The sequence below is a fragment of the Ranitomeya variabilis genome, chromosome 4 (genome assembly GCF_051348905.1).
Source record: "Ranitomeya variabilis isolate aRanVar5 chromosome 4, aRanVar5.hap1, whole genome shotgun sequence".
NCBI lineage: Eukaryota > Metazoa > Chordata > Amphibia > Anura > Dendrobatidae > Ranitomeya > Ranitomeya variabilis.
Window position 1 is genome coordinate 476,389,244 of NC_135235.1, and position 24,433 is coordinate 476,413,676.

The 24,433-nt window shown below is 44.8% G+C and overlaps 1 protein-coding gene and 2 non-coding genes across 4 annotated transcripts; all 3 read left to right on the forward strand.

Moving 5' to 3' along the window:
* Positions 1 to 728: 728 nt before the first annotated feature.
* LOC143765309 (uncharacterized) lies at positions 729 to 23,599 on the forward strand. 2 transcript variants are annotated; one of them, XM_077251831.1, is made up of 5 exons: positions 729 to 827; positions 6,544 to 6,588; positions 18,050 to 18,099; positions 18,408 to 18,462; positions 22,067 to 23,599. In XM_077251831.1, the coding sequence occupies exon 5, from the start codon at positions 22,143 to 22,145 to the stop codon at positions 22,887 to 22,889; it is 747 nt and encodes a 248-aa protein (XP_077107946.1). In that variant the 5' UTR covers positions 729 to 827; positions 6,544 to 6,588; positions 18,050 to 18,099; positions 18,408 to 18,462; positions 22,067 to 22,142; the 3' UTR covers positions 22,890 to 23,599. The 2 variants fall into 2 exon arrangements, with proteins under 2 accessions (XP_077107946.1, XP_077107947.1); XM_077251832.1 differs by having other exon boundaries at positions 747 to 785.
* Positions 6,638 to 6,710, forward strand: LOC143770872 (small nucleolar RNA SNORD65). The gene has a single exon (XR_013214779.1). It is a non-coding gene; the product is annotated as a small nucleolar RNA SNORD65 (small nucleolar RNA).
* On the forward strand, positions 18,263 to 18,333 carry LOC143770855 (small nucleolar RNA SNORD49). Its single transcript, XR_013214763.1, has one exon. It is a non-coding gene; the product is annotated as a small nucleolar RNA SNORD49 (small nucleolar RNA).
* Positions 23,600 to 24,433: the final 834 nt, after the last annotated feature.

The following is a 24,433-nucleotide window of genomic DNA, read 5'->3' on the forward strand; positions in this document are numbered from 1 at the left end:
GGAGATCGGAGGAGAACGATGGGAACATTACCTTTAATATTGGGCTGGGGGAGATAGCACCAAAGGATCAGTGATACAGATGCTGGACTCCATTATGCCTTTATCTCTCTATAGGAGGGTAATCGTCCATTTAATTTCTAATTAACTGCCGGCTTAATGGCGCAGTAATATGCAAAGCCTGAAATCTCATTATCTCTGCACATCAGTGGTTCAGCATTTCGAGCCTCTAGTGGATCTTCATGCCATCAGCAATACTTCGCTTCATGGCAGACCCCGCTATGGCTGACCTCATCATGGCTGACCCTGTCACACAAGTGACGTTTCCCAACGCAACAATGTACAGCAGCATTTTTCCACATTTATAGTTTACTAAACGCGCCACTTAGTGGTCACTCCGCCACATTACAAGGTCCAGATATAGGTAAACAGTGCCACTTAGTGGCTACTCTGCGGCATGACGATGCTCATATATCGCTAAACAGCGCCACTTAGTGGCCATTTTGCAGCATCATCCGTTATCTTGAGAGGAATTAAAACGATTACATTTTCGTCAAATTCATTCAGAGTTGTAAAAATAAGGCGGCTTTACCTCATGTCATCACTTACCAGAATGATATTGAATCTTGGAGCTCCTTTACAGAAGTGAGCATGCGTCCTAGTCCACGAAGAACTACAGTTCCCGAAAGGCTTTGTGTAGTATCGCGATAACCGCAGACGCGATTTACATGCTATAAAAACTTGCCTTACGACTTTGTCTTGAGCGTAGCGGCAGCCGAGGAGGAGAGGTGGGGAACGCGTTGTAGGCAGTGTGGGGCCATCCTAGCCAGGTGGGCATTGGAGGGGCTTTGGGGGTCTGTCCTCTCCTGACTGCAGAGCCCCCGTAGGCAGTGTGCGGCAGTCCTGTCTCGGTTGCTCCTGTGAGGCCTTCCAGTCACTCCACTCTATACGGCTCCCTGAGGAGGTGACTACAAGTCTGAGGGGCTCACCGTAGTGAGGGGCTCACGGTAGTGACTCCAATCTAGAGCGCTCACTGAGGAGGTGATGGAGGGGATTCCAGGGGTGGAATGGAGGGTCTGCAGTGAGGGTCCCGGGGTCGTAGTAGTGAATGAGGCCCAGGAATAACTATTACAGGACTTTTTAATGAGCATAAATACACCAGCTTTATAAATGCAATAACTTCACACTTCTTAATGATTTTGAGCGCGGTATTTCTTAAAGGAGTTTTCCCACAGTCGAAAGTTAATTATAATCAATAGATCCTGGAATAAGTTTCAGAATTGGATGTGTTTAAAGGTGAAATCCCAGGACTTAGCGAAAAAACAAAATGTGAGGCCGAGTATACAGGCAGGACAGCATGGTAGTGTGAATGATTGATTCTTTCTTTCTTTCTTTCTTTCTTTCTTTCTTTCCATTGTTTTAAATAGAGGCAGGGAAGTTTTTTATCTTACGGTATGTGCCCACAATCAGTAATTGCTGCGAGTCTGATGCTACGTATTTATGCACCGTCAAACCCGCAGCAGCCCGATGTTACAGCATAGTGGATGGGATTTCCAGAAATCCCATGTCCACTATACGATTAGGTGCAGAGACGGACATGCGGCGCGTCTTTCAGTGATCACATGCGGATTTACTTGTGTTCAATAGACAGCAGCGAGAATACGCTGCGTCCAAAGTGCTGCAACTTCTGGACCATGGGCACATATCTTTACAGAAAGAATCAGCTGTGATCCCATGCTGTCCTGTCTGTATACTGTTTTTCGTCCTTCCTTACCCAGGAGCTGTGGTATGAGCAGACCATGTTCCTGTACGGTCAGACACAGCCATTGCACAGTACACAGCAGGGGCACATTTATAAGATTATCTCAGCACAGGAACATTTTATTTATATACAACCAGTGGTGGAAGTTATTATTCCAAGAACTGCTGATTAAAGTGAACTTTTGTTTATGAGAAAACCCCTTTAAGTTTTTAATAAAGTGAACAACAAAAATTGTATGTGATTTTTTTTTTTGTTTTTTTTTTTTAACACTTTTTTTTTTTTTAATGTATTTCAATAGGGCCAACAAATTCTCTTTTTTATTTTTGGATTAATAAAATGTATTACTTTTGTAATCTAAAAAAATTACACATGTTTCTGATTGATCAGTTTTGCCTGAATTCGACTTTTATTATTTGCGTTGCTTATAAAACGCCATCATATTCCGCAGCTTTACAGACATCAGCATCACTGCCCCCACTGGGGCTCACAATCTGAATTCCCTATCAGTATGTCTTTATAGTGTAGGAAGAAACCAGAGAACCTGGAGGAAACCCACGCAAACATGGGGAGAACATATAAACTCCTTGCTGTTGTTGGCTGTGGTGGAATTTGATCAAAAGTGATGTGAATTACAACAAATGTGTCGGTTACTGGAATACGTTTGTCGTAATCTATGCCACTTTTGTCATGTAAATTGCTTTGCTCCATCATGCCTCTCCCTGCAAAGCTGTGCCCACGTTTCAAAATGATGGTGCTGGCTACACTTGTGTACTTACAGGAAAAGTCGAATCCTATCAAAACTGAACCATCAAGGTTATGTGTCATTTTTTTATTATTCTAAAAAACAAAAATGCACCAAGTAGCACCCCTCTCTCCTGCTAACACTTCATTAAGACAGGCATGCAAAATACTAGTCTTCATGAATCAAGGCTGTAATCTTGTGTAACCCTTTGCCCAGAAATAATGAAACTCCATTCTAGCTGTCTCGCTACAGTTATGACTTGATCGGAGTTGCTGCATGGAGGTTCGTGATTTCTGTGCAGCCAACCCATGTGTATGGGGGCCACTCGGCTCTCAATTTTTGTTAGGGGAGGGAAGCATCCTGCGTTTTGGAATTCCAATGGTTGGACCTCTTGTTCTCTGAAGATGAGCCCTGGCGTTTGCATTCTAGTAGAAGCGCAAGAACGTTTGACAAAGTTCTCCTGTGTATGTGGTAGTCAGGAGAGATAGCTGTCAGCCCTACAATTGTTTGGCTGACTACTAATGTGTTTAAGGGGCTTAACCCCTTCATGACCTTGGGATTTTCAATTTTTCTGTGTTCGTTTTTCGCTCCCCTCCTTCCCAGAGCCCTAACTTTTTTATTTTTCCATCAATTTGGCCATGTGAGGGCTTATTTTTTGCGGGACGAGTTGTACTTTTGAACGACATCATTGGTTTTAGCATGTCGTGTACTAGAAAACGGCAAAAAAATTCCAAGTGCAGTGAAATTGCAAAAAAAGTGCAGTCCCACACTTGTTTTTTGTTTGGCTTTTTTGCTAGGTTCACTAAATGCTAAAACTGACCTGCCATTATGATTCTCCAGATCAGTACGAGTTCATAGACACCTAACATGTCTAGGTTATTTTTTACCTAAGTGGTGAAAAAAAATTCCAAACTTTGCTAAAAAAAAAAAAAAAAAATTGCGCCATTTTTCGATACTCTTAGCGTCTCCATTTTTCATGATCTGGGGTCGGTTAAGGGCTTATTTTTTGCGTTCCGAGCTGACGTTTTTAATGATACCATTTCGGTGCAGATACATTCTTTTGATCGCCCGTTATTGCATTTTAATGCAATTTCGCGGCGACCAAAAAAACGTAATTCTGGCGTTTCGATTTTTTTTCTCGTTACGCCGTTTAGCGATCAGGTTAATGCTTTTTTTTTATTGATATATCGGGCGATTCTGAACGTTGCGATACCAAATATGTGTAGGTTTGATTTTTATTTTTTTTTTTATTGATTTATTTTGATTGGGGCGAAAGGAGGGTGATTTAAACTTTTATATATTTTTTTATTTTTTTCACATTTTTTTTAACTTTTTTTTTTTACTTTTGCCATGCCTCAATAGCCTCCTTGGGAGGCTAGAAGCAGGCACAGCACGATCGCCTCTGCTACATAGCAGCGATCTGATGTTCGCTGCTATGTAGTAGAAAATCAGGTGTGCTATGAGCGCCGACCACAGGGTGGCGCTCACAGCTGCCGGGATCAGTAACCATAGAGGTCTCAAGGACCTCTATGGTTACAATGGAGAAGCGTCGCCGACCTTCGATCATGAGACGGGGGTCGGCGATGCGCTCATTTCCGGCCGCTTGGCCGGATGCGGTAGTTAAATGCCGCTGTCTGCGTTTGACAGCGGCATTTAACTAGTTAATAGCGGCGGGTGAATCGCGATTTCACCCGCCGCTATTGCGGGCACATGTCAGCTGTTCAAAACCGCTGACATGTCCCGGCTTTGATGCGGGCTCACCGCGGAGCCCTGCATCAGAGCAGGGGAGCTGACCTTAGACGTACTATCCCGTCCGAGGTCAGTAAGGGGTTAAAGGGATTCAGTCAGCATAGAATAACTGTTCAAAACATTTATAGGGTCTCTTGTCGGCACAGAATGTTTTTCAAACTAAAGTCCCGCCGCTCAGTATTTCATGGCATGGCCAATCATTTAAATACACTTTCCCAACTGCTGTTTTTTCCTCAGTCTCCACCCCCTATTATTTGACAGCTCTAGGTTCATTGAGCCAGAGAAGGGAGGAGATAGAGGGAAAATAAGTAGATGGGAAGATGAAGGTAAATTCTTAGCACACAACGACTTACCAACGATCACGGCCAGGTCGTATCGCTGGTCGTGATCGTTGGTAAGTCGTTTAGTGTAACGGTACCTTTAGTTTGAACAGCTAGTCTGTGCTGATAAGAGTCCCTTTTAAAGGAGGTATGCAGAGAAAACACTGGGATAAGTTACCTGTGAGCATCTGTCCGCTGGGACCTGCACTGATCGACAAATTGGGGAATTTTTATTCACATTACAAAATGGAACATCTGGCTGGATGCCCAACCGCTGCTCCATTCGTTCTCAATGGGGCTGCTGGAAAAGGCAGACAACTTGGCAGTGCCACAGGGCAAGAGTGGAGCTCAGATTGAACATGTGCATTGCTGCTTAATTTTAAGTGATTGAATTTGCTGATCAGTCCAGGACCCATCTGTTGGACTCCCACAGATCAGCAAGGTATGACACCTGTCCTGTGGATAGGTGATTAAAGGGGTTGTCTGAGGAAAACCAGTTCCCTATTCTTCCTTGGAAAGCATTGTTCTAAGATACGTTTCACCTCCAAAATAGTGAGATCTTAGTATTATGTATACCGGGGCTGTCAATTAATTTTCCCAAGGGGGCCACATGAGACTGACTGTTGTAAACGACTGAACCAATAGGCTGCAATTAATTCTGCTCAATATTAACATTATTATTTTATGTTAAATTAAATATGTCAGTAGGTTTTTGCTATGCAATTGGAAGACATCATGAGGTTGGGGTTAAAACACAGATTTCAGCAATGCCTCTCATCAAATCCTGTTGTAAACTTGCAATGATTGGTTTAGCACCTGGAGCTTATAATTGCTGGACTGAGTCCTAGAATGACTCCACCCCTCCTGTGATAAGCAGCTCACTGTCTCCAGACAATGTATACAGAGAGCCTGGTGTGGGCAGGGGCAGCTTTCTCAGCTCTGCTGCTTTGCTAAATCTAAAAGCTGATTGTGTCAGTACAGCTGCAACCAGTAAACTAAGTGATACATCGTTGGAATCGGGGCCTCTTTCTCTACATCAGGCTGCTCTCATATGAGGTAGCAAAAACCTGCTGACAGATTCCCTTTAATTGTATAACTTAATACTGAGCAGAATTCATTTTAATGACTCCTACATGCTACTTAGGTCTGATTGTAGCTTGTATTTCTATCTATAGTCCTATAAAGAAAAATACCATAATTTGACAACAATATATAAATAAAATATACTATTTATTAGTTAATTAAAACATATTTCATGATATCAGGAAATAAAGTATATTTTCACAAATTCCAGGGAAATTCAAAGCACATAAAGTTGGTACTTGGGAATGAGGGAAGTTAAAGTGCATATGCATTTGAGTCAGAAAATCTGGGTTTAATAGTATATGTAATTGGAGTGGTCACATAGCGTTCCTTATACATCCTACCTATTCCCTATATGACATGTTCCAATCCACACGTGTCCAATGTATTCTGTCTCCGTCAGTTCTTCTGGGTGAATGCACTGGTTTACCTGTCATGTATAAAGCCGATGATGCCTTGTTATCCCTGTCTGAAATAATGAGGGACACTGTACTTACTGAGGCTTTTCTTGGGATTATTAGTAGTGATGAGCGAATATACTCGTTACTTGAGATTTCTCGAGCACGCTCGGGGGTCCTACGAGTATTTTTTAGTGCTCGGAGATTTAGTTTTTCTTGCCGCAGCTGAATGATTTACGTTTGTTAGCCAGCATAAGTACATGTGGGGGTTGCCTGGTTGCTAGGGAATCCCCACATGTACTTAGCCTGGCTAAGAGATGTAAATCATTCAGCTGCAGCAAGAAAAACAAAATCTCCGAGCACTAAAAAATACTCGGAGGACCCCCGAGCGTGCTCGAGAAATCTCGAGTAACGAGTATATTCGCTCATCACTAATTATTAGCCATTTCCCACCCGAGGGCATGTAGACTAATTCTCCTGAATCTCTTGCAGGTGTCCATTGTAGGATAAGGCTGCCATGACCTAATGTTGCCAAAGGTAAGGTCATAGCTTATATTTCTTGTACATGTCAGCTGCCAGTGTCCTGCCATGATGAGAATAACCTATAAATAGCTGGAATTACCGTCAGACTGCAGGTGGTGACACAGGTCTCTCTGAGCATGTGATGTACAGTACAGACCAAAAGGTTTGGACACACCTTCTCTTTAAAGATTTTTCTGTATTTTCATGACTATGAAAATTTTACATTCACACTGAAGGCATCTAAACTATGCATTAACACATATGGAATTATATACTTAACAAAAAGTGTGAAACAACTGAAATTATGTCTTATATTCTAGGTTCTTCAAAGTCGCCACCTTTTGCTTTGATGACTGCTTTGCACACTCCAGGCATTCTCTTGATGAGCTTCAAGAGGTAGTCACCGGGAATGGTCTTTCAACAATCTTGAAGGAGTTCCCAGAGATGCTTAGCACTTGTTGGCCCTTTTGCCTTCACTCTGCGGTCCAGCTCACCCCAAACCATCTCGATTGGGTTCAGTTCTGGTGACTGTGGAGGTCAGGTCATCTGGCGTAGCACCCCATTACTCTCCTTGGTCAAATAGCCCTTACACAGCCTGGAGGTGTGTTTGGGGTCATTGTCCTGTTGAAAAATAAATGATGGTCCAACTAAACGCAAACCGGATGGAATAGCATGCCGCTGCAAGATGCTGTGGTAGCCATGCTGGTTCAGTATGCCTTCAATTTTGAATAAATCCCCAACAGTGTCACCAGAAAAGCACCCCCACACCATCACGCCTCCTCCTCCATGCTTCACTGTGGGAACCAGGCATGTAGAGTCCATCCGTTCACCTTTTCAGCGTCGCACAAAGACACGGTGGTTGGAACCAAAGATCTCAAATTTGGACTCATCAGACCAAAGCACAGATTTCCACTGGTCTAATGTCCATTCCGTGTGTTCTTTAGCCCAAACATGTCTCTTCTGCTTGTTGCCTGTCCTTAGCAGTGGTTTCCTAGCAGCTATTATACCATGAAGGCCTGCTGCACAAAGTGTCCTCTTTACAGTTGTTGTAGAGATGTGTCTGCTGCTAGAACTCTGTGTGGCATTGACCTGGTCTCTAATCTGAGCTGCTGTTAACTTGTGATTTCTGAGGCTGGTGATTCAGACAAACGTATCCTCAGAAGCAGAGGTGACTCTTGGTCTTCCTTTCCTGGGGCGAGCCTCATGTGAGCCAGTTTTTTTGTAGCACTTGATGGTTTTTGCCACTGCACTTGGGGACACTTTCAAAGTTTTCCCAATTTTTCGGACTGACTGACCTTCATTTCTTAAAGTAATGATGGCCAATCGTTTTTCTTTACTTAGCTGCTTTTTTCTTGCCATATTACAAATTCCAGCAGTCTATTCAGTAGGACTATCAGCTGTGTATCCACCAGACTTCTACACAACACAACTGATGGTCCCAACACTATTTATAAGGCAAGAAATCCCACTTATTAAACCTGACAGGGCACACCTGTGAAGAGAAAACCATTCCCGGTGACTACCTCTTGAAGCTCATCAAGAGAATGCCAAGAGTGTGCAAAGCAGTCATCAAAGCAAAAGGTGGCTACTTTGAAGAACCTAGAATATAAGACATAATTTCAGTTGTTTCACACTTTTTTGTTAAGTATATAATTCCACATGTGTTAATTCATAGTTTTGATGGCTTTAATGTGAATGTACAATTTTCATAGTCATGAAAATACAGAAAAATCTTTAAAATGTGAAGGTGTGTCTAAACTTTTGGTCTGTACTGTATGTGGTGATTAACCCCTTCCCGACCCATGACGCCTATGTGGCATCATGGAATGATCGCGTCCCTGCAGATCGGGTGAAAGGGTTAACTCCAATTTCACCCGATCTGCAGGGACAGGGGGAGTGGTACTTCAGCCCAGGGGAGGGGTGGCTTCACCCCCCGTGGCTACGATCGCTCTGATTGGCTGTTGAAAGTGAAACAGCCAATCAGAGCGATTTGTAATATTTCACTATGAAAACTGGTGAAATATTACAATCCAGCCATGGCCGATGCTGTAATATCATCGGCCATGGCTGGAAAACCTAATCTGTCCCCCCCCCCATACCCATCGATCGCCTCCCCAGTCCTCGGTTCTGTCCCGTGCTCCCCTCCGTCCTCCTGTCTGCTCCCCTGTCCTCCTGCCCGCTCCCCCCCGTGCTCCGATTCCCCCCCCCCCCCCCCCCGTGCTCCGATCACCCCCCCGTGCTCCGATCCCCCCCCTCATACTTACCGAGCCTCCCGGTGTCCGTCCGTCTTCTCCACGGGCGCTGCCATCTTCCAAAATGGCGGGCGCATGCGCAGTGCTACATTTTTTTTTCCAGCTACATTTTGATCACTGTGATAAAACCTATCAGTGATCAAAATAAAAAAAATAGTAAATGAACCCCCCCTTTATCACCCCCATAGGTAGGGACAATAATAAAATAAAGAAAATATATTTTTTTTCCACTAGGGTTAGAACTAGGGGTAGGGTTAGGGGTAGGGTTAGAACTAGGGTTAGCGTTAGAATTAGGATATGTCCACACGGTGCGAATTTGGCTGCGGATCCGCAGCGGATTGGCCGCTGCGGATTCGTAGCAGTGTTCCATCAGGTTTACAGTACCATGTAAACCTATGGAAAACCAAATCCGCTGTGCCCATGGTGCGGAAAATACAGCGCGGAAACGCTGCATTGTATTTTCCGCAGCATGTCAATTCTTTGTGCGGATTCCGCAGCGTTTTACACATGCTCCATAATAGGAATCCGCAGGTGAAATCCACACAAAAAACACTGGAAATCCGCGGTAAATCTGCAGGTAAAACGCAGTGCCTTTTACCTGCGGATTTTTCAAAAATGGTGCGGAAAAATCTCACACGAATCCGTAACGTGGGCACATAGCCTTAGGGTTGGAATTAGAGTTAGGGTTGGAATTAGGGCTAGGGTTGGAAATAGGGTTAAGAATAGGCTTGTGGTTAGGGTTATGGTTAGGGGTGTGTTGGGGTTAAAGTTGTGGTTAGGGTTGGGGTTAGAGTTAGGGTTGGGATTAGAATTAGGGTTGGAATTAGGGTTAGGGTTGGGATTAGGGGTGTGTTGGGATTAGGGTTGTGATTAGGGTCATGGTTAGAGTTGGGATTAGGGTTAGGGGTGTGTTGGGGTTAGTGTTGGAGTTAAAATTGAGGGGTTTCCACTGTTTAGGCACATCAGGGGTCTCCAAACGCAACATGGCGCCACCATTGATTCCAGCCAATCTTGCGTTCAAAAAGTCAAATGGTGCTCCCTCCCTTCCGAGCCCCGACGTGCGCCCAAACAGTGGTTTACCCCCACATATGGGGTACCAGCATACTCACGACAAACTGGGCAACAATTATTGGGGTCCAATTTCTCCTGTTACCCTTGCGAAAATAAAAAATTGCTTGCTAAAACATAATATTAGAGGAATGAAAAATTATTTTTTATTTTCACAGCTCTGCGTTATAAACTTCTGTGAAGCACTTGGGGGTTCAAAGTGCTCACCACACATCTAGATAAGTTCCTTGGGGGGTCTAGTTTCCAAAATGGGGTCACTTGTGGGGGGTTTCTACGGTTTAGGCACATCAGGGGCTCTGCAAACGTAACATGATGCCCGCAAACGTAACATGATGCCCGCAGACCATTCCATCAAAGTCTGCATTCCAAAACTACTTCACTTCCGAGCCGCAGAATGTGCCCAAACAGTGGTTTACCCCCACATATGGGGTATCAGCGTACTCAGGAGAAACTGGACAACAACTCTTGGGATCAAATTTCTCCTGTTACCCTTGGGAAAATTAAAAAATTCTGGGCTAAAAAAATATTTTTGACGAAAGAAAACACATTTATTATTTTCACGGCTCTGCGATATAAACTTCTGTGAAGCACTTGGGGGTTTAAAGTGCTCACTATGCATCTAGATAAGTTCCTTGGGGGGTCTAGTTTCCAAAATGGGGTCACTGTTGTGGGGAGTTTCTACTGTTTAGGCACATCAGGGGCTCTGCAAACGCAACGTGACGCCCGCAGAGCTGTTGTGAATTTACCTTTTGGCTCCCTCTAGTGGCTACTAGTGTTTTTACTCTGGGTATGTCTATCATCCCTTGTATGCTCACCTGGGTCGTTAGGTCAGGGGTGTTGCTATATTAGCTCCCTGGACCTTCAGTTCAATGCCTGGCAACGTTGATATCAGAGCTAATCTGTAGTGCTCTTGTCTACTGATCCTGGTTCCTGCTTGATTAAGCTAAGTCTGCTTTCTTGCTTTTTGCTATTGTTTTGGTTTTGTATTTTTGTCCAGCTTGTTCATAATCTGTATCCTATCCTTGCTGGAAGCTCTAGGGAGGCTGGAGTTCTCCCCCCGGGCCGTTAGACGGTTCGGGGGTTCTTGAATCTCCAGTGTGGATTTTTGTACTTCGCAGACTTGCTGATATCTCTGAGACCCTCGCCATTGGGGTCATAACAGTTTGCCAGGCCAGTATTAAATGTTAAATGCATTGCAGAAGCGGGATTATAAGAAAGAAAGTTCTGAGTTTTTTTTTTCTCTCTCTCATTTTTTTTTTCTTTTCCCCTTTACCTCTGAGTGGCTTGTGATTGCTGCAGACATGAATGTCCAGACCTTGATTACAAGTGTGGACCAGCTTGCTGCTCGTGTGCAGGGCATACAAGATTATGTTATCAGAAATCCTATGTCAGAACCTAAGATACCGATTCCTGAACTGTTTTCCGGAGATCGATTTAAGTTTAGAAATTTCAGGAATAATTGTAAATTGTTTTTGTCCCTGAGACCCTGTTCCTCTGGAGACTCCGCACAGCAAGTGAAAATTGTTATTTCTTTTTTACGGGGCGACCCTCAGGATTGGGCTTTCTCGCTGGCGCCAGGAGATCCGGCATTGGCTGATATTGATGCGTTTTTTCTGGCGCTCGGTTTGCTTTATGAGGAACCCAATCTTGAGATTCAGGCAGAAAAAGCCTTGCTGGCTATGTCTCAGGGCCAGGACGAGGCTGAAGTGTATTGCCAAAAATTTCGGAAATGGTCCGTGCTGACCCAGTGGAACGAGTGTGCATTGGCTGCAAATTTTAGAAATGGTCTTTCTGAAGCCATTAAGAATGTGATGGTGGGTTTTCCCATTCCCACAGGTCTGAATGATTCTATGGCCCTGGCCATTCAAATCGACCGGCGGTTGCGGGAGCGCAAAACCGCAAATTCCCTCATGGTGTTGTCTGAACAGGCACCTGAATTAATGCAATGTGATAGAATCCTGACTAGAAATGAGCGGAAAATTCATAGACGCCAGAATGGCTTGTGTTACTACTGTGGTGATTCTACACATGTTATCTCAGCATGCTCTAAACGTCTTACTAGGGTTGTTAGTCCGGTCGTCATTGGTAATTTGCAACCTAAATTTATTCTATCTGTAACTTTGATTTGCTCACTGTCATCGTATCCTGTCATGGCGTTTGTGGACTCAGGTGCGGCCCTGAGCCTTATGGATCTGTCATTTGCCAAGCGCTGCGGATTTGTTCTTGAGCCATTGGAAAATCCTATCCCTCTTAGGGGTATTGATTCTACGCCATTGGCAAAAAATAAACCGCAGTTTTGGACACAGGTTACCATGTGCATGACTCCCGAACATCGGGAGGTAATACGTTTTCTTGTTCTGCATAAAATGCATGATTTGGTTGTTTTGGGTTTGCCATGGTTACAGACCCATAATCCAGTCTTGGACTGGAAGGCTATGTCAGTGTCAAGTTGGGGCTGCCGTGGAATTCATGGAGATTCCCTGCCCTTGTCTATTGCTTCTTCTACGCCTTCGGAAGTTCCGGCGTATTTGTCTGATTATCAGGATGTCTTCAGCGAGTCTAAGTCCAGTGCACTGCCTCCTCATAGGGAATGTGACTGTGCAATAGATTTGATCCCTGGCAGTAAGTTTCCTAAGGGGAGACTGTTTAATCTGTCGGTACCTGAACATACCGCGATGCGTTCATATATCAAGGAGTCTCTTGAGAAGGGGCATATCCGTCCTTCTTCTTCCCCTCTTGGTGCGGGATTCTTTTTTGTGGCCAAAAAGGACGGATCTTTGAGGCCTTGTATTGACTATCGGCTTTTAAATAAGATCACTGTCAAATTTCAGTATCCTTTGCCGTTGTTGTCAGATTTGTTCGCTCGGATTAAAGGTGCCAAGTGGTTCACCAAGATAGACCTTCGTGGTGCGTACAACCTTGTGCGCATTAGGCAGGGCGATGAATGGAAAACCGCATTCAATACGCCCGAAGGTCATTTTGAGTACTTGGTGATGCCATTTGGGCTCTCTAATACACCTTCAGTTTTTCAGTCCTTCATGCATGACATTTTCCGGAAGTATCTGGATAAATTTTTGATTGTTTATCTGGATGATATTCTGTTTTTTTCTGATGATTGGGACTCGCATGTGGAGCAGGTCAGGATGGTTTTTGAGATATTGCGTGAAAATTCTTTGTTTGTAAAAGGCTCAAAGTGTCTCTTTGGTGTACAGAAGGTTCCCTTTTTGGGGTTCATTTTTTCCCCTTCTGCTGTGGAGATGGATCCAGTCAAGGTCCGAGCTATTCATGATTGGACTCAACCCTCGTCAGTTAAGAGTCTTCAGAAGTTCTTGGGTTTTGCTAACTTCTACCGTCGTTTTATCGCAAATTTCTCTAGCGTTGTTAAACCGCTGACGGATATGACCAAGAAAGGCTCTGATGTAGCTAACTGGGCTCCTGCTGCCGTGGAGGCTTTCCAGGAGTTGAAACGCCGGTTTACTTCGGCGCCTGTTTTGTGCCAGCCTGACGTCTCACTTCCCTTTCAGGTTGAGGTGGATGCTTCGGAGATTGGGGCAGGGGCCGTTTTGTCGCAGAGAGGCCCTGGTTGCTCTACTATGAGACCTTGTGCCTTTTTCTCTAGGAAGTTTTCGCCGGCAGAGCGAAATTATGATGTGGGCAATCGGGAGTTATTGGCCATGAAATGGGCATTTGAGGAGTGGCGTCATTGGCTCGAGGGTGCTAAACATCGGGTGGTGGTCTTGACTGATCACAAAAATCTGATGTATCTCGAGTCTGCTAAACGCCTGAATCCTAGACAGGCCCGCTGGTCATTGTTTTTCTCCCGTTTTGACTTTGTTTGTCTCGTATTTACCAGGTTCTAAGAATGTGAAGGCCGATGCTCTGTCTAGGAGCTTTGTGCCTGATGCTCCTGGAGTCGCTGAACCTGAGGGTATTCTTAAGGAAGGAGTTATCTTGTCAGCGATTTCTCCAGATCTGCGACGTGTGTTGCAGAGATTTCAGGCTGGTAGGCCTGACTCTTGTCCACCTGACAGATTGTTTGTGCCTGCTAAATGGACCAGCAGAGTCATTTCCGAGGTTCATTCCTCAGTGTTGGCAGGGCACCCGGGAATTTTTGGCACCAGAGATCTTGTGGCCAGGTCCTTTTGGTGGCCTTCCTTGTCAAGGGATGTGCGGTCATTTGTGCAGTCCTGCGGTACTTGTGCTCGAGCTAAGCCTTGCTGTTCTCGTGCCAGCGGGTTGCTCTTGCCCTTGCCTGTCCCGAAGAGACCTTGGACACACATCTCTATGGATTTCATTTCGGATCTCCCGGTGTCTAAAGGCATGCCTGTCATCTGGGTGATATGTGATCGTTTCTCCAAGATGGTCCATCTGGTTCCTTTGCCTAAGCTGCCTTCCTCTGCTGATCTGGTTCCTGTGTTCTTCCAGAACGTGGTTCGTTTGCACGGCATTCCTGAGAATATTGTGTCGGACAGAGGATCCCAGTTTGTTTCCAGGTTCTGGCGATCCTTTTGTGGTAGGATGGGCATTGATTTGTCGTTTTCGTCCGCTTTTCATCCACAGACTAACGGACAAACGGAACAAACTAATCAGACTCTGGAGGCGTATTTGAGGTGTTTTGTCTCTTCTGATCAGGATGATTGGGTGACCTTCTTGCCGTTGGCTGAATTTGCCCTTAATAATCGGGCTAGTTCCGCTACCTTGGTTTCGCCATTTTTCTGCAACTCCGGTTTCCATCCTCGTTTTTCCTCGGGACATGTGGAGCCTTCTGATTGTCCTGGAGTGGATTCTGTGGTGGATAGGTTGCAGCGGATCTGGAATCATGTGCTGGACAACTTGAAGTTGTCACAGGAGAAGGCTCAGCGTTTTGCCAATCGCCGCCGCGGTGTGGGTCCCCGACTTCGTGTTGGGGATTTGGTATGGCTGTCTTCTCGATTTGTTCCTATGAAGGTCTCCTCTCCCAAATTTAAGCCTCGATTCATTGGTCCTTACAGGATATTGGAGATCCTTAATCCTGTATCCTTTCGCCTGGATCTTCCGGTGTCGTTTGCCATTCACAACGTATTTCATAGGTCCTTGTTGCGGCGGTACGTTGTGCCTGTGGTTCCTTCTGCTGAGCCTCCTGCTCCGGTGTTGGTTGAGGGCGAGTTGGAGTACGTGGTGGAGAAGATCTTAGATTCTCGTCTCTCCAGGCGGAGGCTTCAGTACCTGGTCAAGTGGAAGGGCTATGGTCAGGAGGATAATTCCTGGGTGGTCGCCTCTGATGTGCATGCGGCCGATTTAGTTCGCGCCTTTCACGCCGCTCATCCTGATCGCCCTGGTGGTCTTGGTGAGGGTTCGGTGACCCCTCACTAAGGGGGGGGTACTGTTGTGAATTTACCTTTTGGCTCCCTCTAGTGGCTACTAGTGTTTTTACTCTGGGTATGTCTATCATCCCTTGTATGCTCACCTGGGTCGTTAGGTCAGGGGTGTTGCTATATTAGCTCCCTGGACCTTCAGTTCAATGCCTGGCAACGTTGATATCAGAGCTAATCTGTAGTGCTCTTGTCTACTGATCCTGGTTCCTGCTTGATTAAGCTAAGTCTGCTTTCTTGCTTTTTGCTATTGTTTTGGTTTTGTATTTTTGTCCAGCTTGTTCATAATCTGTATCCTATCCTTGCTGGAAGCTCTAGGGAGGCTGGAGTTCTCCCCCCGGGCCGTTAGACGGTTCGGGGGTTCTTGAATCTCCAGTGTGGATTTTTGTTAGGGTTTTTGTTGACCATATAAGTTATCTTACTACATTCTACTATTAGTGAGTGGGCCTCTCTTTGCTAAACCTAGTTCATCTCTGTGTTTGTCATTTCCTCTTACCTCACCGTTATTATTTGTGGGGGGCTTGTATCCAACTTTTGGGGTCTATTCTCTGGAGGCAAGAGAGGTCTTTGTTTTCCTCTTCTAGGGGTAGTTAGTCCTCCGGCTGGCGCGAGACATCTAGCGACCAACGTAGGCATGTTCCCCGGCTACTTCTAGTGTTGGCGTTAGGAGTAGATATATGGTCAACCCAGTTACCACTGCCCTATGAGCTGGATTTTTGTACTTCGCAGACTTGCTGATATCTCTGAGACCCTCGCCATTGGGGTCATAACACAGAGCATTCCATCAAAGTCTGCATTTCAAAACGTCACTACTTCCCTTCCGAACCCCGACGTGTGCCCAAACAGTGGTTTACCCCCACATGTGGGGTATCAGCGTACTCAGGAGAAACTGGAGAACAACGTTTGGGGTCCAATTTCTCCAGTTACCCTTGGGAAAATAAAAAATTGTGGGCTAAAAAATCATTTTTGAGAAAAGAAAAATTATTTTTTTATTTTCATGGCTCTGCGTTATAAACTTCTGTGAAGCACTTGGGGGTTCAAAGTGCTCACCACACATCTAGATTAGTTCCTTGGGAGGTCTAGTTTCCAAAATGGGGTCACTTGTGGGGGAGTTTCAATGTTTAGGCACACAGGGGCTCTCCAAACGCGACATGGTGTCCGCTAACGATTGGAGCTAATTTTTCATTCAAAAAGTCAAATGGCGCGCCTTCCCTTCCGAGCCTTGCCGTGCACCCAAACAGTGGTTTACCCCCACATATGAGGTATCGGCGTACTCAGGAGAAATTGCCCAACAAATTTTAGGATCCATGTTTTCCTGTTGCCCATGTGAAAATGAAAAAATTGAGGCTAAAAGAAATTTTGTGTGAAAAAAAAAAGTACTTTTTCATTTTTACGGATCAATTTGTGAAGCACCTGAGGGTTTAAAGTGCTCAGTATGCTTCTAGATAAGTTCCTTGGGGGGTCTAGTTTCCAAAATGGGGTCACTTGTGGGGGAGCTCCAATGTTTAGGCACACAGGGGCTTTCCAAATGCGACATGGTGTCCGCTAACGATGGAGATAGTTTTTCATTCAAAAAGTCAAATGGCGCTCCTTCCCTTCTGAGCCTTACCATGTGCCCAAACAGTGGTTTACCCCCACATGTGAGGTATCGGTGTACTCAGGAGAAATTGCCCAACAAATTTTAGGATCCATTTTATCCTGTTGCCCATGTGAAAATGAAAAAATTGAGGCTAAAATAATTTTTTTGTGAAAAAAAAAAAAGTACTTTTTCATCTTTACGGATCAATTTGTGAAGCACCTGGGGGTTTAAAGTGCTCACTATGCTTCTAGATAAGTTCTGTGGGGGGTCTAGTTTCCAAAATGGGGTCACTTGTGGGGGAGCTCCAATGTTTAGGCACACGGGGGCTCTCGAAACGCGACATGGTGTCCGCTAAAGATTGGAGCCAATTTTTCATTCAAAAAGTCAAATGGCGTTCCTTCCCTTCCGAGACCTGCCGTGCACCCAAACAGTGGTTTACCCCCACATGTGAGGTATCAGCGTACTCAGGACAAATTGGACAACAACGTTCGTGGTCCAGTTTCTCCTTTTACCCTTGGGAAAGTAAAAAAATTGTTGCTAAAAGATCATTTTTGTGACTAAAAAGTTAAATGTTCATTTTTTCCTTCCATGTTGCTTCTGCTGCTGTGAAACACCTGAAGGGTTAATAAACTTCTTGAATGTGGTTTTGAGCACCTTGAGGGGTGCAGTTTTTAGAATGGTGTCACTTTTGGGTATTTTCAGCCATATAGAACCCTCAAACTGACTTCAAATGTGAGGTGGTCCCTAAAAAAAATGGTTTTGTAAATTTTGTTGTAAAAATGAGAAATCACTGGTCAAATTTTAACCCTTATAACTTCCTAGCAAAAAAAAAATTTGTTTCCAAAATTGTGCTGATGTAAAGTAGACATGTGGGAAATGTTATTTATTAACTATTTTGTGTCACATAACTCTCTGGTTTAACAGAATAAAAATTCAAAATGTGAAAATTGCGAAATTTTCGCCAAATTTCCATTTTTTTCACAAATAAACTCAGAAATTATCGACCTAAATTTACCACTAACATGAAGCCCAATATGTCACGAAAAAACAGTCTCAGAATCGCTACGATACGTTGAAGCGTTCCTGAGTTATTACCTCATAAAGGGACACTGATCAGAATTGCAAAAAACGGCCAGGTCATTAAGGTCAAAATAGGCTGGGTCATGAAGGGGTTAATGCTATGGATGTGCTGTATAATGTGCTGATTGGGCTCTTGTATCTTTCAGGCATGAGTGCATTGGTTCGGGGAAAAGCCAGAGAAGTGCAGAACTGGAAGGTAACTTTCAATTTCATTGTCTACAAAGATCACCATACTGCTTGGCTTCTAGACTGTGATCAGATGGCTGTATTATGGATTTGCTTTATGGCAGCGTATATGTTTTTGGTACCTGCTCGATTTAATAATATGATATGACCTTCTTAGTTCCCGTTGGTTGATGGCACATGAGGAGACCAGGAAATAGGAAGTGCCGACAGTTGCGATAACTGACGGGGAACATTCCTGCTAATTGTCACAATCTCTGTGCTTCTAGAGGCTTGTGGTGGTATGTTATAATATCTTACCTTTTTATACTTCCTTCCTAGTATCCCCTACCTTTTTGGAATTCCCCAGAGGCAACAAGATGTACATGGAGGTCAGGTAAGCACGACTGTGGGTCTGTATGTAGTTTGGAGAGCCTGTGATGTTACGTTATCCCTGTCTGACATGCTACACATGAAGACATTCTGTAACTGAGGCCGCTCATCATACTTTTCAAGTTACTATTATAAGATATAAGTACACTTGACTTTTGACTGGTTCCCTTTAGCAGTCCTACTCTGAATGTCCTGCATAGCTAAAGGAACCGGTCACCAGAAATAATGCTATTAACCTGCAGATATGCGGTTAATCTGCAGGTTAACAGCGTTATTATGCTGTCCAGTGTCTGCACGCAACCAAATGCAGGGTGGAAAAAATGAACTTTATTCTCCTGCCAGCATTCTGTTTCAGTCATGGAGGCGCCGCTGGTTCAGTCACCGCTCTGAGAATAGAGTGACCGCTGTAACCGCACCCCCGACTCTGACTGACACTGGCTTTACATTGAGGCCAGTCATTGAGACTGTCAGTCAGGGATGGGGGCGCAGTTACAGCGGCCATTCTGTAGTCTCAGAGCAGTGACTGAACCAGCGCCGCCCCCATGACTGACAGATGGCCTCAGTGTAAAGCCAGTCAGAGTTGGGGGTGCAGTTACAGCGGCCATTCTGTAGTCTTAGGCTACTTTCACACTAGCGTCGTGCGCTGCACGTCGCTATGCGACGTGGCGGCGCACCAACGCTAGCTGTGGAAGCGCCGCAGAACGGGGGCAACGGATGCTGTTTTTCAACGCATCCGCTGCCCCATTGTGAGGTGCAGGGGCGGAGTTCCGGCCGCGCATGCGCGGTCGGAAAAGACGGGAACGACGCACCAAAAAAGTTACAAGCAACGTTTTTTGGTGGCGACGGTCCGACGCAACCGTTGCACGACGGTTGCGACGTGTGGCAATGCGTCGTTAATAAAAGTCTATGGAGAAAAAACGCATCCTGCAAGCACTTTTGCAGGATGCGTTTTTTTCTCCAAAACGACGCATAGCGACGTGCAGTGCAAGACGCTAGTGTGAAAGTAGCCTTAGAGCGGTCACTGAACCAGCGCCGCCCCCATGACAGAAGCCAAATTCTGGCAAGGAGAATAAAGTTCAATTTCTCACTGCATTCGGCTGTGTGCAAGCACCGGACAGCATAGTAATGCTATTAATCTGCAGAATAACCCCATATCTGTAGGTTAATAGTGTTATATATGGTGACAGGTTCCCTTTAAAGTACTTGTTAGCACAATCCAGCTTCTGAGACCCCCTTTAAATTGCTGTTTTTACAACAGAAGCTGCAGTTGCCAGCATTAATAGTGACCCTGAGTCCAAGAGATGCTTATTGGTTCTAGACTATAGTTTAGACTCCTGCATGGTGACTGGCCTTTTGCTGTAGGACTAATTAGAAAGTTTCCATGATAAGGTCACTCATTACCCTCTAAGGGTATGAGCACACTTTCAGTATTTGCAGTAGATATTTTGGGCAGCAAAAACCAGTGTTGGCAGTAAAACTGTGTGTTTGGCTACTTTCACACTAGCGTCGGTACGGGGCCGTCGCGCTGCGTCGGCCTGACGTACTGACGCATACTGTGCAAGCGCCGCACAACGGGGGCAGCGGTTGCAGTTTTTCAACGCATCCGCTGCCCCATTGTGAGGTGTGGGGAGGTGGGGGCGGAGTTCCGGCCGCGCATGTGCGGTCGGAAATAGCGGACCGTCGGCACAAAAAAACGTTACATGTAGCGTTTTTTTGTTCCGACGGTCCGCCAAAGCACGACGCATCCGTCGCACGACGGATGCGACGTGTGGCAATCCATCGCAATGCGTCGCTAATGCAAGTCAATGGAGAAAAAACGCATCCTGCAAGCACTTTTGCAGGATGCGTTTTTTCTCCAAAACGACGCATTGCGACGGATGCCAAAAAACGCTAGTGTGAAAGTAGCCTTTTGGGTTTTTTTTTTTTTACTATTCATCTAAATGGGTAAAAACGCTGACATAATTCAAATTCTGCAGATTTGAGAAAAACACTTTAAGGCCGGTTTCACATTAGCGTTTGGAGGAGCTGCGGACTTCCTCCGTGAAGCCCCGCCCTCGGCCGCACCTCCGCCGCTAGCTACGCCTACTTCTGCATGCGGCCGGCATGCGGCCTGCGTACCTATCTTTAACATTAGGTACGCAGGTCGTGCTGCTGCATGCGGATGCTTCCGCATGCGTCGTTTTGACGATGCAGCGGCCAGCGTAGGACGCAGCTTGTAGCAATTTCTTTTTTTTTCCGCATCGTCAAAACGACGCATGCGGAAGCATCCGCATACAGCGGCACAACCTGCGTACCTAATGTTAAAGATAGTAGTACAAAAAATGGAACAGCACAAATCCTCTACTTATCATCGGGTGCAAGACCCCCAAACAACCTGTCCACTGGTTGTTTTCAGTCCATATGTTTCACAAAAACAGGCAGCACTCCATATTCTTTGAGATAATATGCAGGATTTATTCAACCCACATCTCCGTGCGACGTTTCGGCTCTGAATGAGCCTTTCTCAAGATAGATTTGTTAAAGATAGGTACGCAGACGGCATGCCGGCCGCATGCAGAAGTAGGCGGAGCTAGCAGCGGAGGTGCGGCCGAGGGTGGGGCTTCACGGAGGAAGTCCGCAGCCCTCCGCAGCTCCTCAAAACGCTAGTGTGAAACTAGCTTAAGGCTATGTGCACATGTTGCAGATTCGTGTGCCGATTTTTCTGCACCGTTTTTGCAAAATCCGCAGATAAACACACTGCGGATTACCCCAGATTTACTGCGTTTTTTTGTGCGGATTCCACCTGCGGTTTTACACCTGTGGATTCCTATTGAGGAGCAGGTGTAAACCGCTGCAGAATCTGCACAAAGAATTGACATGCTGCGGAAAATACAACGCAGCGTTTCTGCCCTGTATTTTCCACAGCATGTGCACTGTGGATTTCGTTTTCCATACGTTTACATGGTACTGTCAACTCATTGAAAACTGCTGCCAATCTGCAGCGTCCAATCCACTGCCGATCCGCAGCAAAATCTGCAACGTGTGCACATAGCCTAAAGGTTCACATCTGCAAGGGGAAAAGTAAGGAGCATGAGACTTAAAGGGGTATTCCCAGATCCTTTGTAGTAGGTGTAATAATATTAGCAAATGGCTTCAATTACAAATGTAGTATAGTTTTTCTGATTCTCTGTCTCTTTCCTCCTGTACAGGCATTGCAGGATGTTGGGTATCCATGTTCATGACCACTATCATCTAGCTAACTGTCACTATATCAGTGGTCGTAACCATGGATACCTAAGGTCCTGCAATGACTGACACATGAGGAAAGAGACATAGAGAATCAGATAAACTATGCTACAATTCTGATTGGAGGTATTTACTAATATTATTTTTACACTTAAAACTTACTGGAATAGGAGCTTAGAGATGGGAATAGTCCTTGAATAATTCTCATTCACTTCGGTACCAAAAACCTGAATTTTGTTCACAGCAGAAGCATGCAGAAAACACAAGCTGACTTTTTTTTACTATGTCATATTTTACCTTTCTGCTGATTTATTTTGTAACAGTTTGTTTTCAGTCTTTGAAAAGTGGTTTTATGTTCAATTAACAAACTCCTTTCTTCCTAGATGAGAACTTCTTAGCAGTCATCATTGCTGCAGGTGTGACATTATCATTTGGAAGCTGTTGCTGTGAACCCAGAACATGCGGTCAAAGGAACTCTCAATGGAAGTGAAACAGACCATCATTAGTCTGAGAAAAAAGAAATCCATCAGACAGATAGCAGAAATGTTAGATGTGGCCAAATCAACAGTTTCGTACGTTCTGCAAAAAAAAGAGCGCACTGGTGAGCTTGGGAACTCAAAAAGGCCTGGACGTCCACGGAAGACAACAGGGTTGGATGATCTCAGAATCATTTCCATGGTGAAGGAAAACCCCTTAACAACTTCCACCCAAGTGAAGAAAACTCTCCAGGAAGTCGGTGTTTCTGTATCTAAGTCTACCATAAAGAGAAGACTTCATGAGGGCAAACACAGAGTGGTCACCGCAAGGAATAGAAAGGCCAGAGAAGACTTTGCCAAAACAATATCTAAAGGAGCCATCACAGTTCTGAAAGAGCATCCTCTGGACACGGAAGAGCATCCTCTGGACACGGAAGAGCATCCTCTGGACGCGGAAGAGCATCCTCTGGACGCGGAAGAGCATCCTCTGGACGCGGAAGGGCATCCTCTGGACGCGGAAGGGCATCCTCTGGACGCGGAAGAGCATCCTCTGGACATGGAAGAGCATCCTCTGGACACGGAAGAGCATCCTCTGGACACGGAAGAGTATCCTCTGGACACGGAAGAGTATCCTCTGGACATGGAAGAGCATCCTCTGGACATGGAAGAGTATCCTCTGGACACGGAAGAGCATCCTCTGGACACGGAAGAGTTATCTTTGAACTTATGAAATGAAGATTAACATGTACCAGAATGATGGGGAGAAGAAAGTATGGACAAGGCTTGGAGCAGCTCATGATTCAAAGCACACCACATCCTTTGGAAAACATGGTGGAGGCAGTGTGATTGCATGGTCATACATGGCTTCCAGGTGCACTGGGTCACTAGTGTTTATTGATGATGTGACTGAAGACAGAAGCAGCGGGATGAATTTTGAAGTATTCAATGCGATACTTCTCAGTCTCTACTAAATGCAGCAAGGTTGATTGGACGACATTCACAGTACAGATAGGCAATGACCCAAAACTTACTGTGAAAACAATCCAGGAGTTATTTAAGACAAAGAAGTGAAATGTTCTGCAATGACAATGTAACCCCATCAAGGAGCATTTCAGTTGCTTAACCCCTTCACCCCGAAGCCTGTTTTCACCTAAGTGACAGGGCCAATTTTTACAATTCTGACCACTGTCACTTTATGAGGTCATAACTCTGAAACGCTTCAACGGATCCTGGTGATTCTGACCTTGTTTTCTCGTGACATATTGTACTTTATGATAGTGGTTAAACTTCTTCGATATGACTTGCATTTATTTGTGAAAAAAACAGAAATTTGTGGAAGATTATGAAAATGTAGCAATTTTCAAACTTCTCGTTTTTATGCCCTTAAATTAGAGAGTTATATCACATAATAAACATTTCCCACATGTCTGCTTTACATCAGCACAATTTTGGAAACATAATTTTTTTTTGTTAGGGAGTTATAAGGGTTAAAAGTTGACCAGCGATTTCTCATTTTTGCAACAAAATTTGCAAAACCATTTTTTTTACGGACCACCTCACACTTGAAGTGACTTTGAGGGGTCTATATGACAGAAAATGCCCAAAAGTGACACCATTCTAAAAACTGCACCCCTCAAGGTACTCAAAACCACATTCAAAAAGTTTATTAACCCTTCAGGTGCTTCACAGGAATTTTTGGAATGTTTAAAAAAAATTGAACATTTAACTTTTTTTTCACAAAATCTTTAGTTCAGATCCAATTTGTTTTATTTTACCAAGGGTAACAGGAGAAATTGGGCCACAAAAGTCGTTGTGCAATTTGTCCTGAGTACGCCGATACCCCATATGTGGGGGTAAACCATTGTTTGGGCACATGGCAGAACTCGGAAGGGAAGGAGCGCCATTTGACTTTTCAATGCAAAATTTGCTGGAATTGAGATCGGACACCATGTTGCGTTTGGAGAGCCCCTGATGTGCCTAAACAGTGGAAACCCCCCACAAGTGACAGCATTTTGGAAAGTAGACCCTCTAAGGAACTAATCTAGATGTGTGGTGAGCACTTTGAACCTCCAAGTGCTTCACAGAAGTTTATAATGTAGAGCCGTAAAAAAAAATCATATTTTTTTTCACAAAAAATGATCTTTTCGCCCCCAATTTTTTATTTTCCCAAGGGTAACAGGATAAATTGGATGCCAAAAGTTGTTGTGCAATTTGTCCTGAGTACGCTGATACTTCATATATGGGGATAAACCACTGTTTGAGCGCATGGCCGAG

Excerpts from the sequence above, each read along its gene's own strand:
- LOC143765309 (XM_077251831.1), top strand. The coding sequence starts at position 22,143 with ATGCGGTCAAAGGAACTCTCAATGGAAGTGAAACAGACCATCATTAGT.